General features: G+C 39.2%; 1 protein-coding gene across 5 annotated transcripts in view; it reads left to right on the plus strand.

Moving 5' to 3' along the window:
- LOC123511854 (protein tincar-like) overlaps positions 1 to 17,419 on the plus strand; it is a 310,085-nt gene that overhangs the window by 273,136 nt on the left and 19,530 nt on the right. For 4 of the 5 annotated variants that reach the window (XR_006676963.1, XM_045267904.1, XM_045267905.1 and 1 more), the window contains exons 12-13: positions 14,814 to 14,952; positions 16,932 to 16,967. Coding sequence is in view for 4 of the 5 variants with exons in the window: in XM_045267904.1 (XP_045123839.1) it covers positions 14,814 to 14,952; positions 16,932 to 16,967 (175 nt within the window). In the remaining variant the exon portion in view is untranslated. The remainder of the gene's footprint in view (positions 1 to 14,813; positions 14,953 to 16,931; positions 16,968 to 17,419) is intronic. The other variant, XM_045267903.1, reaches the window with a different exon arrangement.

Raw genomic sequence — 17,419 nt, forward strand, 5'->3', positions numbered from 1 at the left:
GTTTTTTTTTTTTTTTTGGTACCATTTTTTGTTTTCTTTATTTGTGTGTTTACTTGTTATCATTTTCTTTTCAATTTCTTGTTTTATTTTTACTTGTTTCCTTGTCTTATTCTATTGTATTCATTTTCTTTTTATTCCTCATTTGGTTTACTTTCTCTACTCATCTATCTATTATAGCTGCTTATTTTTTTTTTTACTTAGTTTATGTTTTTCGTCTTTTTTTATCCTTTTATTTTATCTATCTATTCATTAGTTAATTATTTTATTGTTACTTTATTCCGCTACTAAGGAGAGAATCTCGCAAAGGGTATAAAATTTAGAACAAAATTACCTTCTTATAATACCTTTCTAGAAACGATTGCAACATAAGAACTGTCCAAAGAAGTCAGGCAGTTTAATCCCAGAGATGTCTCAACACTTCTCTTATGAAACAATTGAAGTCACAAGAAAAAGAAGCACTATTATTTTTTTCTACCTTAAACAACTAATACTCTCTTCTTCCGCTGCTCTTTGGTACATCTTTGCTTAGTTACTGATCACTCTGAGACATCTTTATTTGTTCCACAGCCACCTTCAACCTTTAAACTAGATAAAAATTGCAAAATCTATTCTATTTAATGTCTTTCTTGTGGATGCTTATAAATATTTCATACTTTACTTCCGGTGGTGATTGTTGCTTCATATCGCAGTGAAAGGGTTAAAACGTCATGGCAATTAGCACGCCCTTGAGCTGCAAAGAAGAGAGATAAGGAAGATTAAAGATAAAGGTTTTTTGTATTCCTTTTTACTTTTCAATTCAAGATGCAAGTGTTGAGAGGTGAGGGATGTGAAATTGAACTCTCATATCCTTCTGTTCTTAGTTTTTGTAATCTTTTAACCTTCTGTCCTTTTACTTCAATGTTTGAGTATGAAGGTCGAGTTTTAGGAATGTCTGACGTGGATTTTGTTTTCCTGTCATAAAGTTTTAAGTTTCATTCCAGATTTCAACTTTTTTTTTAACTGAGATATAAACAGCGAGGTATAATGAAAATACACGAAAAAAAATATGGAAAAAAAGAAAACGGAGAATATAGATGGAGACAAAGAATAATAATAACAATAAGATAGAAATAAGATAAAGATGATGAACAATAAAATCAGATACTTAACCTTCTCGAAAAATTGGAAAAAAAAAATAAAAGCGAAAAGTTATATGATGAAAAATAAAAAACGCACAAAACTTACACCCCCATGAAGAGGCTAGAAATGAGTCTTATTTAACGTGAATGATGAGAGAGGAAGCTGAAGATTAGATAAGCATACACTGAGCAAAGGAAAATGGGAGAACGAGGACGTAAAAGAACACAAAAGGATGAAAGGAATTAGATAAAAGATAAGAAAAATATGAGAGAGGCGCCAATTAAACGTGGAAGAGGAAAAAGCTAAAGAGAGAGAGAGGGAAGGGAAACAGACAGAAATACGGACAGAAAGATAGACAGACAGAAGTAAAGATGTAGACAGAAAAGAGGCAGGTACTCAGGCAAACAAACAGACAGACAAACAGAATGGAAAGAGGAGTAAATAGAAATGTGAATATAAGAACGAAGAAAAAATTAAAGATATTGAAAAGGAAGACAATGTAAATGATGAACAGAAATAAGTGAACATCAAAATAAAAAAACAATAGAGGATGAAATAAAAGACGATATATATTCATAACTTCACTTAAATAGAAAAACGTATGGATAAATTAAAAACGCACAAAATCAAACGAAAAAATAAACAACAAATAGAAAATAAAAGAATAAAGAGAAAAAAGCAGGAACTTGAAGAAAGAAGCCGTTCAAGAAATAAAAAAGAAAAAAAGACTGAGAAAGAAGGAAAGAGAAAGAGAAAAAGATAAAAGAAAACGAGAAAAAGAGAAAATGGAAGCAATGAGATTAGAGAGCGAGGAGTGAATACGTAATTAAGGAGAAAGAAGGAGAATTGTATAGAAAAGCGAAAGAGAAAAGGAAAGGAAAAAGAATGGCCCAAATCTTCAGCTTGTGGAGGAAAAAAGAGGGACAAGGCCGGATTATGGAAGGAGGAAAGCAGGGGAAGGAGGAAAGTCTGAGATAGCGCCTTTTTTCGTGAGGCAGTAAAGACGATGAGAGAGAGAGAGAGAGAGAGAGAGAGAGAGAGAGAGAGAGAGAGAGAGAGATTCAGGGATACGATAGACGGAAAAGTAAATGAACAGACAAACAGAAAAGAAATATACGTGGACAGAATAACAGCAAGATAAGTAGATAAACGAAAACAATGAAAGAGACATAGATAAATAGATAGATAGATAAATAGATAGATAGATAGATAAACTGATAGGTAGATAAATTGATACTTAAACAAACTGATATAATGACAAATGGAAAGAAACACACAAACAGAGACAAAGAACTTACAGAAACAAACACCAACTAATATAAACAGAGAGAGAGAGAGAGAGAGAGAGAGAGAGAGAGAGAGAGAGAGAATGTGTGTGTGTGTGTGTGTTCCAAGTCACTGTTCACTGCATTGTAATATATCAGTGTCATGAATCTCTCTTGTGCACATCACGTAACTTTCGCACTCGGCACAACTTTGCTATTACATCCACTAGGTCCTCTCTGCCTCTCCCTCCCTCCCCTTGCGTTGTGAGTGTCATCGTGCACCAGGTGGGAGGGAGGGAGTGAGGAAGGAGACACGTACAGGTAATTTGCAAGAGAGAGACGGCGCAGTGAGAGAGACTAGACGGTACAGGAAGGTTTCACGAATGGTTAGAAATGTGGTAACCTGGATATGTATTTCTGCTTGTGTTCTATGTGAGATGTATGGAATAATTGATTGTATTTGTAGTATTCTTTTGTTTTTTGTTTTTTAGGGAAAAGTGTAACAGAGTACTAAAAAAAAATGGGATGTAAGTAAGTTAGAGTATTCAAGTTCAAGACAACATAAGACAGGAGAGCAGAAGGTGAGCGGTCGCAGAGTCCTGACCTAAGAGGAGTCAAAGGCGACATGGATGAAATCACTTTTGTATTAGTAATTGGTGCTTAATCCCTTCAGTACTGAGACGCATTTTTACGAGTTTTGCGTGTGATTAGACGGTTTTATTTACATTAGGTAAGATCTATGGAGGTCAGAAGATAAATAGCATGAGTCTTCACTATTTTGATACTCTCATAAGTTTCTGAAGCTGTATGAAATCACCAAATTGTAAGCAGAATAGATATGGAAACGTGTCATGGTACTGAGGAGGTTAGAATTATGGTGATGTAGTTTAAATTTAAGATCATATACAATACAGGAAATTAGGAACATAGGAATATTAATTGTATAGGATATATTAGAGGGAAGGATTAAGGTACAAATAATAATGAGGCATGGAAAGTATAAAGGAGGGATTGTTCAGGGAAGAGAAATACTTGGAATTAAAACGATGGAAATTAATTATTAGAGTAAGGAAAAGAAAATGCAAGGAAATATTAAAGAAGGAGTTGAAAGTATTAAAAATGTTTAGGGAAGGAAAGAAAAAAGAAATATTAAGGAAAGAAGAGAAATAGAAGAAATTTTATGAAGAGAAAAAATAGTACATGGAAATAATATGAAGGAAAGGAAGGAAAGTTGAGGAAATATTAAGAAGTGAAGGAAACTACAAGAAAATATTACGAAGAAAAGAAAGAAAAAGTATAAGCAAATAATGACGGAAGAAGAGAAGGAAATAAATACGAAGGAAAGGAAGGAAAGTAAAAGAAAATGTTAAAAATAGCAAAGAAACACAAGAAAACATTATGAAGAAAAGAAAAGTACAAGAAAATATGAAAGAAAGGAAGGACGAGGCAATGATATGGAGGAAAAGAAACAATAAAGAAAGATTACGAAGGAAAAAGAAAACACGACAAAAGGAAAAGTACAAGAAATAAAGAAAATAAAGTATGTTTGAGGTTATTTTTGGTTTGAAACGGCAATATTGATGTCTTCCAAAAGCCTGTCTATTTATTCCCTCTAAGAAAGAAGGGGAGGAAAAAAAAAGAGAAATAAGGAAAATCAAGCAATCCACGTTTTAAAATAGGGAGATGAATTGTTTGTATTGCATAGGTAAGTTTTGTGGTTATTTAATTTATTCATTACCTGATTACCTCTCTCATCATGATGCTCTTACTCTTCTATTTTCCTCCACAACGCTGCTCTGTCTACTTTATTTGCTCCCCTATTCACTCTTCCAATCACCTAATTAAGGACAGTAATCATTTCACATATTAATTTTCTTCTTTTTTTCCCTGATTTTAGTAACCGTCTCATTATATTTTTTCACTCCATTTCCCTTCTATTTATCACCTTATCTGCCGTAATATTCCCTCGTCATATCCTTATTCACCTTATCAGTTAATTATGAAGAGGAATTAATTATCTCTCATATTGATATTCTACTATTCACCTCATTTTAGTAACTATCTGCTTTTATTCTGTTTTTCTTTTCCATGTTTTTTACCTACCTTGATATTCTCTCATTATTCCTGTATTCACTTTTCGTAGCAGTCAATTATGAAAGAATCAGTTATCTCACATATTGATTTTCTACTATTTATCTGATTTTAGTAACTATCTCTTCTTTTCATTTTGTTTTTCTTCTATAATATTCCACCATTATTCCCCTTTTCTCCTTTTGCTTCAATTAATCGTGAAAGAGAATCAGTTATCTCGCATATTGATTTTCTCTTCATTTCCTTGATTTTAGTAACTTTGTCAGATCCTTTCACTCTATATCGTTTTTGTACATAACATTGGGTCATCTTCCCCTTGTTCACCTTTCGTATCGACTAGGAAGAGTAATGAAGTTTCTCATATTCTTATTCTCATGTTTCCCTAATTTTAGTAACGGTCTCATATCTTCACACTCTTTCCCTTCTGTACATTCCTCTATCTATCAGAATATTGACCCATCATCCCTTTTACACCTTTAACCCCTTCAGTACCAGGACACTTTTCCATATTTATTCTGATTACTATTTGGTGATTTTTATACAGCTCCAGAAACTCATGTGTGGATTAAAATAGTGAAAACTCTGGCCATTAATCTTTTGACCTCAATAGACCCTTCCTAATGTAAATAAAATCGTCTAATCACACTCAAAATACATGGTTTAAAATGTGTCCCAGTACTGATGGGGATAACATACTGTATAATCAAAAGCAATGATTTCATATATTTATTCTCTCCTATTTCCTCCATAGTGTGCATTGCCTCGGCGAACATAACGCAGCCTCCCTTCCATTAACCTCCCACTCCTGCTGCAGTGTGTTCCCTCTTCATAATGCGCCGCTTTCCCCATAATGCTCCTTCCGTACCACACCGCCCCGCCTCTCTCTTAACGCACCACTGCTCCTCTTCCCTCCCTAATATTTCGTCTTTGTAATATATCGTTCATACCATAACGTACCGCAAAGTTTATCATAATGCATCTTCTTTGTCGTAATTCTCCCTTTTGTACCGTGTCTCATAATTTATTGTTTTTGTTTGCTTTGTTTCTTGCTGTAATTCATGCGAGTTACAAATATTCAGCGTACCCGTGCAGTAATTCTCTCTCTCACTTCTCTCTTTGGCACACATTCAGAAACGGTTTTCCCTCTCACCACGACTGTTTCTATAGGCCACAGAGATGATTCACTGAGTTGTTAAAAGTGTTTCTCCTTTGCTGATACGTGAATATTTTTAATCTGTCGCTGAATCTATAAAAAAAAAAAAAACTGGCTTAAAAAAACTCGTGTAGTTTCAACCAGGGCGTTTTGAAAGTAGGAATATGGTGCAGAGATGTTTCAAAATAGATTCCTTTGTACCCTGTCTCTTACTAATTACCACTTGTACTGTAATACCTCAAGCAAGATACATCAACCGAAACGTGATGTATAGTGTACCACAACGCAGTATCTCACTCTTAACACGCTGCACCTTTCCTAGCGCACCGTACCCTACCCGTACCTCGCCTCCGTGTCTCGTCAGTTACCATAGGAAATGTAATACAGGAATAAGCCTCAGTTTTCCATCGCCACTCCATTTACCTTTAATTGTCTATCGATCAGATCCAAACGGTCACTAGGCAACAACGCGCCTTTCACTGCCCTAGCTCACCCACTCCCTCTCTCCTTTCCCCCACATCCCTCCCTCCCCGTCAGGCCTCACTCGGCTGTGTACGGCGCACTGTTATGGTGTGGCTGCCACGGACACGGTGAAAGACTTATACTATACGTGAAAGTTCCGTGTGTGTTCATGCGTTTGTCTTTGCTGTGTGTGTGTGTGTGTGAGAGAGAGAGAGAGAGAGAGAGAGAGAGAGAGAGAGAGAGAGAGAGAGAGAGAGAGAGAGAGAGTTGGGTTGATATTGATATGCAATCGAACAAGTAAATAGTGAGAAAACAGACAGAGAGATAGGCACACAGTCAGACCGAACGACTTACAGACGACTACAAACTATAACAGAAAGAGAGAGAGAGAGAGAGAGAGAGAGAGAGAGAGAGAGAGAGAGAGAGAGAGAGAGAGAGAGGTATAAATTAAAACTGGTGATTCCATATTTTTAATGAAATTTGCCCAACATTTTCAGCAAACAAGTATTTTCCACGCTTATTTAGTACCGCGGAGGGGACGAGCGATGTGTCCTTGCCACGCACCACAACACATCCATTTGACACACTACCACCACCACCACCACCACCACCACCACCGGGAATCTGAGGGCCGCTTTTTCCTACATGGGAATCTCGCCTCACTCATCATTATTCAGGCGCCTCCTTGCGTCCCCAGGCTGCTGTTGGGGAAGAATCGAGGCCAAAATGATGTAACGCGATATCCGTACTAACCTGAGAATGGCGCTACTATTTTTTTCACCACGACTCCCCCGCCAGATGTCGCCGCGTGATTGGCTGGCGCAGCGTGACGTCACCAGTGTTGTTCCCGCTGATGAGGCGTTTACAAGAGTGTGACAACACCATTAGCTCCTTATAATAGACCTCTGCGCTGTTGCCTTTCATCGAGGAAATTATGCATCCCTCGGGAGGTGCTGTGTGTTTTTTGCATTTTTTTTTTTTTTTATCTCACTCGCGTAAGCTTTGAAACACGTGAGAATTTACGGACACTCATTAAAATCGCTTGTTATGTAAGACTCCCCGACACAAACACCCACACAGACTCCCCAGGGACGCGGCGAAAAAATCCACGCCAGTGTTTTGTTTCACGTGATGCATCGGTGCCCACAGGAGGCCGGAGGTGAGATTTGCCAGGCCCCTGCTCCAGTAGTCAGAGTCAAACAGAGTAGCCCGCCTCACTCACGTCCTCCTTGACCTCTTCAGTCTTACGTACGTCCGTGGAAAATCTGTTATTACTTTCTGTTATGAGATGGTTAGTAAATGAGAGAGCTTGAGATCAATGAAATGAGGGAAATTTAGTTAAAGTGAGTCTGCTGGATTAATTTGCCTCTGGGCGTGACTGTACAACTCATTGCCTTTACTCAACGCCATATTGGGCGTTAGAAATTTACTCACATCACCTCAGCTATGTCTTGATACATTACTCTTATGTCTTCTCTTTATCTTGAGGTGAAAGTTATGGTAAATTGGTTAATATGATTCTTGGTTGTTGATTTTCCTCCATTATAATTGCTCAGGGAGTCAAGCGGATGAAACTTTTAACAGCTAGTGCAATAAACGTGACTCTAATTTCAACTAGCGGTCAAGGAAATCAAGTCCTGTTTTCCCTCTTAACAAAAGTACAGTTTGCCATATTGTAAACATAGTGACCTTAAATTACAAAAACCTTGTTCTCAGGGATATTTTCAGACAATTGGGATAATTGTCGGGTTCACATGGGTGTTTTGTCCAGCTTTCACTAGACGTTTGAAAATAATCTTCAGAACCCCAATAACTCCCACTACAGCCTGTTGAAAGGCGAGGCACGGCCCTAGACGTCACGCAGTACATTTTACCGAGAAACAAACAAAACTCCACGTGTCCCCCTCGCCGGGTTTAACTGTGTTGTCTTCGGGAAATGAAAAATGGGGGTCCTGTTGACGACGTGTCCGCCCTGGGAGAGTGGACTGCTTCGTGTAAAGCGAGCTGGGCGAGGGACAGTCTTGAAGGGCGGGGTGCAGAGGTAATCAGAGCTCACTGGTACTGCCAGTGAGAGGAATGAAAGGAAGGATACTGAAAGGGAAGGGCACGAAAAAATAATTGTTCATTGTTGATTTGCAAGGAAGTTACAAATATATGTGCAAATGTACATAACATGTTGGCTTGGCTTACAATAATTTCTTAGCATGTAACTACTTCACTGAAAACCTTAAATCAATTTCAATAATCATGAAATCTCAAATGATAAAAGGATGAAGAGGAAAGTGAAGTTAAGTAATTGTAAAAGTGAGTGCATATTGTGTGAAAATAACACGAATGCATGTAATCGTAGGCAGGATTCCAGGAAGAAAATGAAGTGAAATAAAGCAATCGTAAAAGGAAATGTGTAAATAAAATATGAACATTAACACCATGATTGCAAATGAGAATACAGCAAGCAGAACACGCAGTTGCTAACAATGACATAAGGAATGACAAGGACAGAAAGTACAGGAAATTTAAATCAATGGAGAGTAGAGTAGAGGAAAAGTGAGCAGCACAGATAACTAGACGAAAAAAAAACTCAAACCACTCGAGAAAATGTGGACCAAAATAACCAATGCGTCAACACAGGAAAAAAAAAAAAAAGAAACACGCTAGAAAGAACGCGAAAGATTCATGCAACACAAAAACACAGCGTCGTTCCTTCCTGTGAAAAACGAATCTTCACTTGTTGCATATATGACGAGACACAAACGTATTTCACTCTTTCAGAAACACGCGCAGGAAACATGAAACAAAGAGAGAGAGTAAATATCAGACGCTTCTCCATCCCTGTCAGGAGGCGAGCAGTAAAAATTAACATGCGTTGCTCGGAAATTATGAGCACACGTTATTCACAGCGGCGTCGGTGTTGAGAACGCGGAAGAGAAATACAATGGCTGTGCTGCAAAGTGGCAAATAAAAGTGAGAAAACCGAGCCGTATAATGTTAGTACGGACACTGTGTTAGAAATTCTTTTATGTAAAGTGAAAGTAACACAGTCATTATGGAAGGTAAAAGGAAAAGGCAATACAATTAGAGAGAGAGAGAGAGAGAGAGAGAGAGACAGACAGACAGACAGACAGACAGACAGACAGACAGACAGACAGACAGACAGACAGACAGACAGACAAAGAAGCAGTATGCAAGACAACCAAAGAAACGAAAGGAAAACAAACCTTCAAACACCCACCAACCTACCCACTCTCCACACACACACACACACACACACACACACACACACACACACAGAGAGAGAGAGAGAGAGAGAGAGAGAGAAAGAGAGAGACGATCATCCACTCAAAACCAAGGCAGGGCAACAGTCCCAGAGAGCTTCATCAACACGCAGACTGCAATAGGAGGCGGCGGCGAAGGCGGCGGTGGAGGCAGGTGCTGAGTGGCTGGGGAGGTGAAGGATGGTACGAAGGTTACGTCAAGATACCAAGGCCTTGACGAATAGCAGAGGCGTGTCGGTGCAGCGGCGGAGAGGGGGGGGATGTGGTGCAGGGGTGTGGGAGGGAGTAAAGCGAATTTTGTGGTACCGAACCCTCTCTCTCTCTCTCTCTCTCTCTCTCTCTCTCTCTCTCTCTCTCTCTCTCTCTCTCTCTCTCTCTCTCTCTCTCTCTCTCTCTCTCTCTCTCTCTCTCTCTCTCTCTCTCTCTCTCTCTCTCTCTCTCTCTCTCTCTCTCTCTCTCTCTCTCTCTCTCTCTCTCTCTCTCTCTCTCTCTCTCTCTCTCTCTGTGTGTGTGTGTGTGTGTGTGTGTGTGTGTGTGTGTGTGTGTGTGTGTGTGTGTGTGTGTGTGTGTGTGTGTGAGAGAGAGAGAGAGAGAGAGAGAGAGAGAGAGAGAGAGAGAGAGAGAGAGCAAAATATTTTCTGGGGTGCAAGAGGTGGCTGCGTGCCTTGAATGGAGAGAGAGAGAGAGAGAGAGAGAGAGAGAGAGAGAGAGAGAGAGAGACAGACAGACAGACAAAAACAAAATCAACGAAAAAGAAAGACAAACAAAACATCAAACAAACATGTAATCAGAAAATAAATCAGAAACGTGCAGAAAAATCACGGAAATAACGAGAAGAACGAGAAAAAAGATGCAAGAACAGGAGAGAAAGAGATAATGAAAAGTCTCCCTCTCTCTCTCTCTCTCTCTCTCTCTCTCACTTTCAAAGGACTGGAAAAATAAAACCAACAGTAATATCGCGCATCTCGTCCTCGGCTTCATTTGCATCCTTAATCACAACAGTAATGAAGCCAATTTAAAAGTTAGCCAATCATCTAAGTTTTCCACGCTGAGCCAAGCCACGCGGGACGGGAAAAAAAAAAAAACACAAACACAGCTTACTTTATCCACACAAACAAAATAGCCTCGAGCAGCAGCGGGGGATGGTAGGAAGTGGTGCTGAGAAGATTACACTACTCAGAACTCTTGGTATGGAATTGTTTACGAAAGCTGTGCCATTTACGATTATTTGTGGGGTTTTTTTCCTGTCTGTATTTCACATCTCTCTCTCTCTCTCTCTCTCTCTCTCTCTCTCTCTCTCTCTCTCTCTCTCTCTCTCTCTCTCTCTCTCTCTCTCTCTCTCTCTCTCTCTCTCTCTCTCTCTATCTATCTATCTATCTATCTATCTATCTATCTATCTATCTATCTATCTATCTTTCTATCTATCTATCTATCTATGTATCTATCTATCTATGTATCTATTTATCTCAATCTATCTATCAATCAATCAATCTATCTATCTATCTATCTACGTATTCTATCTATCTATATATCCCTCATCATGTTCTAACTTCATTTTTAATTACTATATGTCTTTTAGATTTATTGGCAGTTGTTTAGAAGTCAATATTCAATGCAGATGTACACACACAGAGGAATTGCAGATATCCATCACTAACAAAAGAAAAAAAGAATCGTCATCGCTATCGAGCTTTCACTAGAACTCTTTTTTTAAGCTCTTGAAATCATTGGAAATTTCTGAAAATCCCGTAGAGTTTCAGCTAAATTGTAATCGATAAAGCTATAACTATCAAACTAACTAGACTTCTTGTTTTTCTTAAGTTCCTGAAGTCGCTAGAATTTTTTTTATTTTAATATTCCAAACGTTTCAGAAAAAAACATAGGATCTACAAAAGATTCAAGGATTTTTTTTTTTGACACCATATGCAATAATTCAAAGCACTCAGAGCAATGTATGAAATCTTTTTAAGGATTTAAGAGAAAGAAGGACGCAAAAAGAATACATTATGCAGTTTATAGTTTGTATAATTGAAGGTTACTGTAGAATTAGAAGAAATGCCTCTGAGTTGATAGGGAATAGGAAAAGATGCCTCCGAGTGTGAATGAAAGGGTTAAGATCTCACTCAAGCAAGCTGTTTACAAAAAATCTTTAGAATATTGTAGAATCGCACAGAATCCTCATAAATCTCCTGGAGCGTTTAGAATTGCTAAAGAAACTTACGAAAGCCATAAAGTGCAATTCCTAATCTGGCTTGATTGGCTAAGGATCGCCTCAGTAATGCATTTTTCAGAGGAAAATTGCTTAATGGGTTTGGAGGAAAAAACACCATTAGCCTCTTAGAGAAAGAAGACAGGGAATGGGAGGTAGACTGATGGTGGTGGGAAAGAAGAGGAAAGTGAGAGATTGAGAAGTGAAATGCATCAAAATAAAGATAAAGCCGAACAAGAACAAAGATGAAGAGTAATAAAGCAAACACAACACACTGGTACTCACGAGAAAAGAAATACTTAAAGATGAACCAGACAAGAAGACTAATGAATGAAGATCACAGGAAGAATAGACAATTAAAAGATATTCTTGCAAAAGCATTTTTCTAAATAAACAAATGGAGTAGAAAATAACAGACTATAAAAAGGAGGAAAGAAAAGAAGGTGAAGATAGAAGTGAAAATTAGGAGAAGAAAGGGAACGATATAAATAACCTCCCACACTAAGCCTTTTTTTTTTTTTTTTCCATCTTGTACCACTCCATGACACCAACACACACACACACACACACACACACACACACACACACACACACACACACACACACACACACACACACACACACACACACACACACACACACACACACACACACACAGGCCAGACCGTGACCCGTTGAACCAGTCTTTTCACCTCAACATCTTTGCACTCCACTCACATCCAACACCCGGGAATTAAGTTTCATCCCGAGGAACAGAAAAATTCCTGACGGAGCATCTTCACACACACACACACACACACACACACACACACACACACACACACACACACACACACACACCCGGTAGCTCAGTGGTTAGAGCGCTGGCTTCACAAGCCAGAGGACCGGGGTTCGATTCCCCGGCCGGGTGGAGATATTTGGGTGCGTCTCCTTTCACGTGTAACCCCTGTTCACCTAGCAGTGAGTAGGTACGGGATGTAAATCGAGGAGTTGTGACCTTGTTGTCCCGGTGTGTGGTGTGTGCCTGGTCTCAGGCCTATCCGAAGATCGGAAATAATGAGCCCTGAGCTCGTTCCGTAGGGTAACGTCTGGCTGTCTCGTCAGAGACTGCAGCAGATCAAACAGTGAAACAGTGAAAGTGAAACACACACACACACACACTTATCTCTCTCTATCATCCTTTGCTTTCCTCTTCCTCCATATTCTTTGCTCTTCCTCTTCCTTCTCTTCTCTGTAATTCTCCTCCTCTTGCTTCTCTTCCATTTCTTCTTAGCTATCTTCCTTGTCTTCCTTCATTTCTACTTCTTTACTTTTTTCATCGCTTCTTTCATTTCCTCCTATCTCTTTTCCCTTCCTCTCCTCCTCCTCCTCCTCCTCCTCCTCCTCCTCCTCCTCCTCCTCCTCCTCCTCCTCCTCCTCCTCCTCCTCCTCCTCTTCCTCCTCCTCTATACCTTCGTTTGTCTTCCTTCTTCATTCCTACATCTGTATCTTCCTCATCTCCTCCATTTCCTCATACCTCCTCCTCCTCCTCCTCCTCCTCCTCCTCCTCCTCCTCCTCCTCCTCCTCCTCCTCCTCCTCTTCTGCTTCCTTCTCATGCTGCTCAACTCGACGAAAACTTAGTCTCCGCCTCGGGGTCACATGTGAGGGAATTCTCAGAGCATCCGCGCCTCCTTGCCTCCTTTGTGTGTGTGAGTGAGGAGATGGAGAGATGGAGAGAAAGGGGGCAGCCGTTCCTCGCCCTCAATCTCTGACGGACCCTGTTTACGCATTTCTCATCGATGTCATGCTTTCAATGCGTAGAGTTTGATTCTTTTTTTTTTTGTGTGTGTGTGTGTGTGTTTAATCGTTGGTGTGTAATATTTTCTTTTATTTCCATGTGCACTATCTCATTGGCTTCAAGTTCTTATTGTGGAAATAGTGATTGATTGGGGCCTTCATATTCTATCATAAGAGCATTGTTTCTTGCCTATCAATACGTAAGTGCTGGTTAATTAATTCCAAGCGCACGGTATATAAACTTGTTATAGGCATCAATTTCCTATTATGTAAAGAATTAGATTGAACATTTCCTTTCTGATTCTTTTATAAGAGTTTTACTGTCTTATTCACAGGTTTTAGTGTGTTACAATGGTACACAATGGTAAATTTATATGAGGAAAGGTGCTAGCAGACTGACTAATTACTGTCGGTTGATAAGTATGAGTAACAAGTTTGAGTATGAGTAAAAAGAATGAGCAAGTGGGAGTCTGTCGATTTTTCACATTTGGTACATTAGTTATATCGACAACAATAGACTTATATGAGAAAAGATACTAGAAGGCTGAGTTTTGTCTGTAGAAATTAGAGAAGCGAAAGACTGAGCATGTGCTTTCAGATTCTATTAAGACCTATTCAATATACCACATGTGTTACTTTATTTAGATTAGCAGCTGTGGATCTGTGTGAGGAAAGGTACTAAGAGGCTGAATTTTGTTGGTTGTGGATAAGTTTGAGTAGGAGATGAAAGAGAAAGTCAAGTGAGTCAGAAAATGAGATAGAGATCAGTTGAGGAAAGCTGTAAAAATATAAGTGCGTTTTCAAGCTTGTGAAGATGAGCCATTAAGACGAACGAGAGAAGTCCTTTGCGATAATTTACGTGTATATATACATAGCTTACTTGATTCTCTCTCTCTCTCTCTCTCTCTCTCTCTCTCTCTCTCTCTCTCTCTCTCTCTCTCTCTCTCTCTCTCTCTCTCTCTCTCTCTCTCTCTCTCTCTCTCTCTCTCTCTCTCTCTCTCTCTCTCTCTCTCTCTCTCTCTCTCTCTCTCTCTCTCTCTCTCTCTCTCTCTCTCTCTCTCTCTCTCTCTCTCTCTCTCTCTCTCTCGACTGTCCTAAAATTATCGTCTTTGATCTTTGTCACGCTGTTCCTCTTTAGTCTTTCCTCCCACCTTCTTGATACATCCTCAGACTCATTGCCCTCCTCCTCCTCCTCCTCCTCCTCCTCCTCCTCCTCCTCCTCCTCCTCCTCCTCCTCCTCCTTCTTCTTTTCCTCTTCTTCCTCTTAACGTCTTTCATTTTCATTAACTTCTCTTTTATCTTCCACTATCAGGACTTCCACTTCCCGCGTTTTTTTTTTTTTGCCTCTCTCTCTCTCTCTCTCTCTCTCTCTCTCTCTCTCTCTCTCTCTCTCTCTCTCTCTCTCACCACTGCCATCACCACCACCACCTTCCTTCTGACGTAAACTGCAACCCGTCCGCAGGAAACGAGACTCCGGGCGCGGCCAGTGTCCCGACGTGCTGGGCGACCTCACCGAGTCTGAAACTTCTGACAGCGACGGTGACTACGCGAGGCTGCGAGACGTGTCCTTCCCGGGGCCCACCAGGAAGCTGTCCAACAAGGTAAGATCGTGATGTGTCCGTTGGCGTTCCTTCCTTCGTTCACCCAAACTCAAAATTTATCCACCTCGCGATTTATTTTTTCCCTGGTCCGCGATCTCTTTTTCTCTTTTTTTTATGATATTCGTTATGAGGAGGGGTTTTTCTCGTTTTTTTTTTTTTTTTTCTTTTATATTTTTTTTCTTTTTTTTTTTTTTTTTTTTTTTTTAGCTAGGCAGACTCCGGTTCGCATAAAATTTGGCTCTGTGTAATCTGGGTATCATGATTTGCATCCCTCATCACATTGCCTTCGCTGAATTTGGCTCCCTTATCAACAGACACGTCCAAATATTCATGGTTCTGCTGTTTGGCGTCCCTTATAAGCTATGCCCTTCTCATAATTAGACTATTCCTATAATTCCCATAATATTAACCCTCTCGAACATGCTAAGGAACTGGCATCTAAGTGGACCTTTTTGTTTAATCGTTTTTGTTGCCCTTGGCCAGATATCCTTCTTAACATGAATAAAGATCGCTTTTCTCGCAACCTGTCGCTACTAATTCGCCTATGGAATCAAAATAATGGGAAGTTTGAAGGCTTTCTGGCGTGACCGAAGCAGCTGGGCGCAAGTTAGGCAAGTCAGAACCGTCGTCCGCTATTGGCTCGTATTTTTAAACGTTCTGGCCACTCGCTCTCTTATCCAAGGTCATTGTGATGATTAATCGGATCCCCATGGTTGTTTTTCCGTATGGGTGATGCATGATTTTTGGTTAACTCACCTGTTGTCGTCAAGGCATCTTTAGAATCCCCAGTAATTTCAGTAAATGACAGTGATAATTACTAGGATTCTTATTGATGTTTATTTACTTATATATTAATCTAATTAGTTATGGAAGGTACTGGCGATCAACTCTCATTTGAGTGAAAACGCCTTTGAAATTTTCACTAGCATACAATAGTTTATTTAGAGTACTCGAGATAAGGCGCTGGAATATTTGAGAATACTGGCTTATCTTTCCTCATCATTGGCGCAGAATTATTGTTGAAATTTCACTACAATCATGAAAGCTGTCTTGAACATCGTAGTAATGATGAGTTGGATTTTTAATGGATGTTTTATCTTTTTCCCCAAGGATGATGCGTGATCCTCTTTAAACTCTTAACGAATCCTGAAGGTACTCCTGAAAACCTTAATAATCTGCACTTGTTTATTAAAGATAGTCATGGTAAGACGCCAGAGCGATTGAGAATATGGACTTATATAGCGTTGCTTTTATATTTCTTTCTATTTTACCATTAATGGTATAGAACTATTGTTGAAAATCACAATAGAATTATGAACACTTACTTGAAAACCCTCCCAGTAACTTCAGTAGAGATTATTAAAAGTATTATTGAGATGAGACGCCGAAACGCTTGAGAATACACTGCAATCTTTTTTTTCATCATATTGTAAAATTGTTAAAAATCTCACTAGAATCATTATAGCACTCTTGAAAAGGCTCCTAGTAACTTCAGTAAAGGTTATTGAAAGCAAAGATGAGGTGAGACGCCAAAACGTGTGAGAATACGTCGCATTTTTTCATATTGTAGAATTGTTCAAAGTTTTACTAGATTCTTTACAACACTCATGAAAATACCCGCAGTAACTTCAGTAAAGGTTATTAAAGGCATAGCTGAGGTGAGACGCCGGAACGTTTGAGAATACAGGCCATTGTGTCTCCGCCAAGTGCCCCGGACATCTGAAAGTGGTAGGTCGCTATTTTTACCTGAGAGTTTCCCGGGCAACATTAATTTCTGGCTGGTGTAAAAGGGAAAGCTAATATTTCTAATGGCTTCCCCGAACCGCCATCTTTTTACTATGTTTTTTTTTTTTTTTTAGTACTTCTTTTAACTTTTTTTTTTTTCCATTTTGTTCCAATCGTTACTTCATGTAACATTTTAAAATCTGAGTTGTGTGATGTTTCGTTGTACATTCTTTTGTTATTATTTTCTTTTCCAGGTGAACGCGGCCCGGCAGATTATTTATGTCTTACAGGTAAATCCGGCCTTTGTTCTGCTTGTGTTTTGTTTTGACACTGACGCGAAGGTTTGGTTGAAGTTACAACTCCTTTCCTACATAACTAACATTAATAAACACAACTTATAATAATAATAATAATAATAATAATCTTCTCCATCAACTTTAACATAACGACGAGTGAAGACTAATATGTTTTTTGTATTTTTAACTTTGATATCTACATGTAGTTTTGTCTTTTTTTTATTACCACGAGGCTTCATTCATCATAATCTTTTCATTAAATATTCATTCATGTCCCAAACGCGAATGAATCGTGATGACTTGAACTACAAAGACAACAGTTAATTAGTTGGGCGGGTAAAAAGTACCTCTCAATGGGAAGACTCTGGCCTACCAATCATTTTTTTCTAATCCCTTTGGGGCGCAACCTCAGGAGCCGCGGGGAGGCGCTGCTATTCTTTATGTAC

The sequence above is a fragment of the Portunus trituberculatus genome, chromosome 32, assembly GCF_017591435.1.
Source record: "Portunus trituberculatus isolate SZX2019 chromosome 32, ASM1759143v1, whole genome shotgun sequence".
NCBI classification, from domain to species: domain Eukaryota; kingdom Metazoa; phylum Arthropoda; class Malacostraca; order Decapoda; family Portunidae; genus Portunus; species Portunus trituberculatus.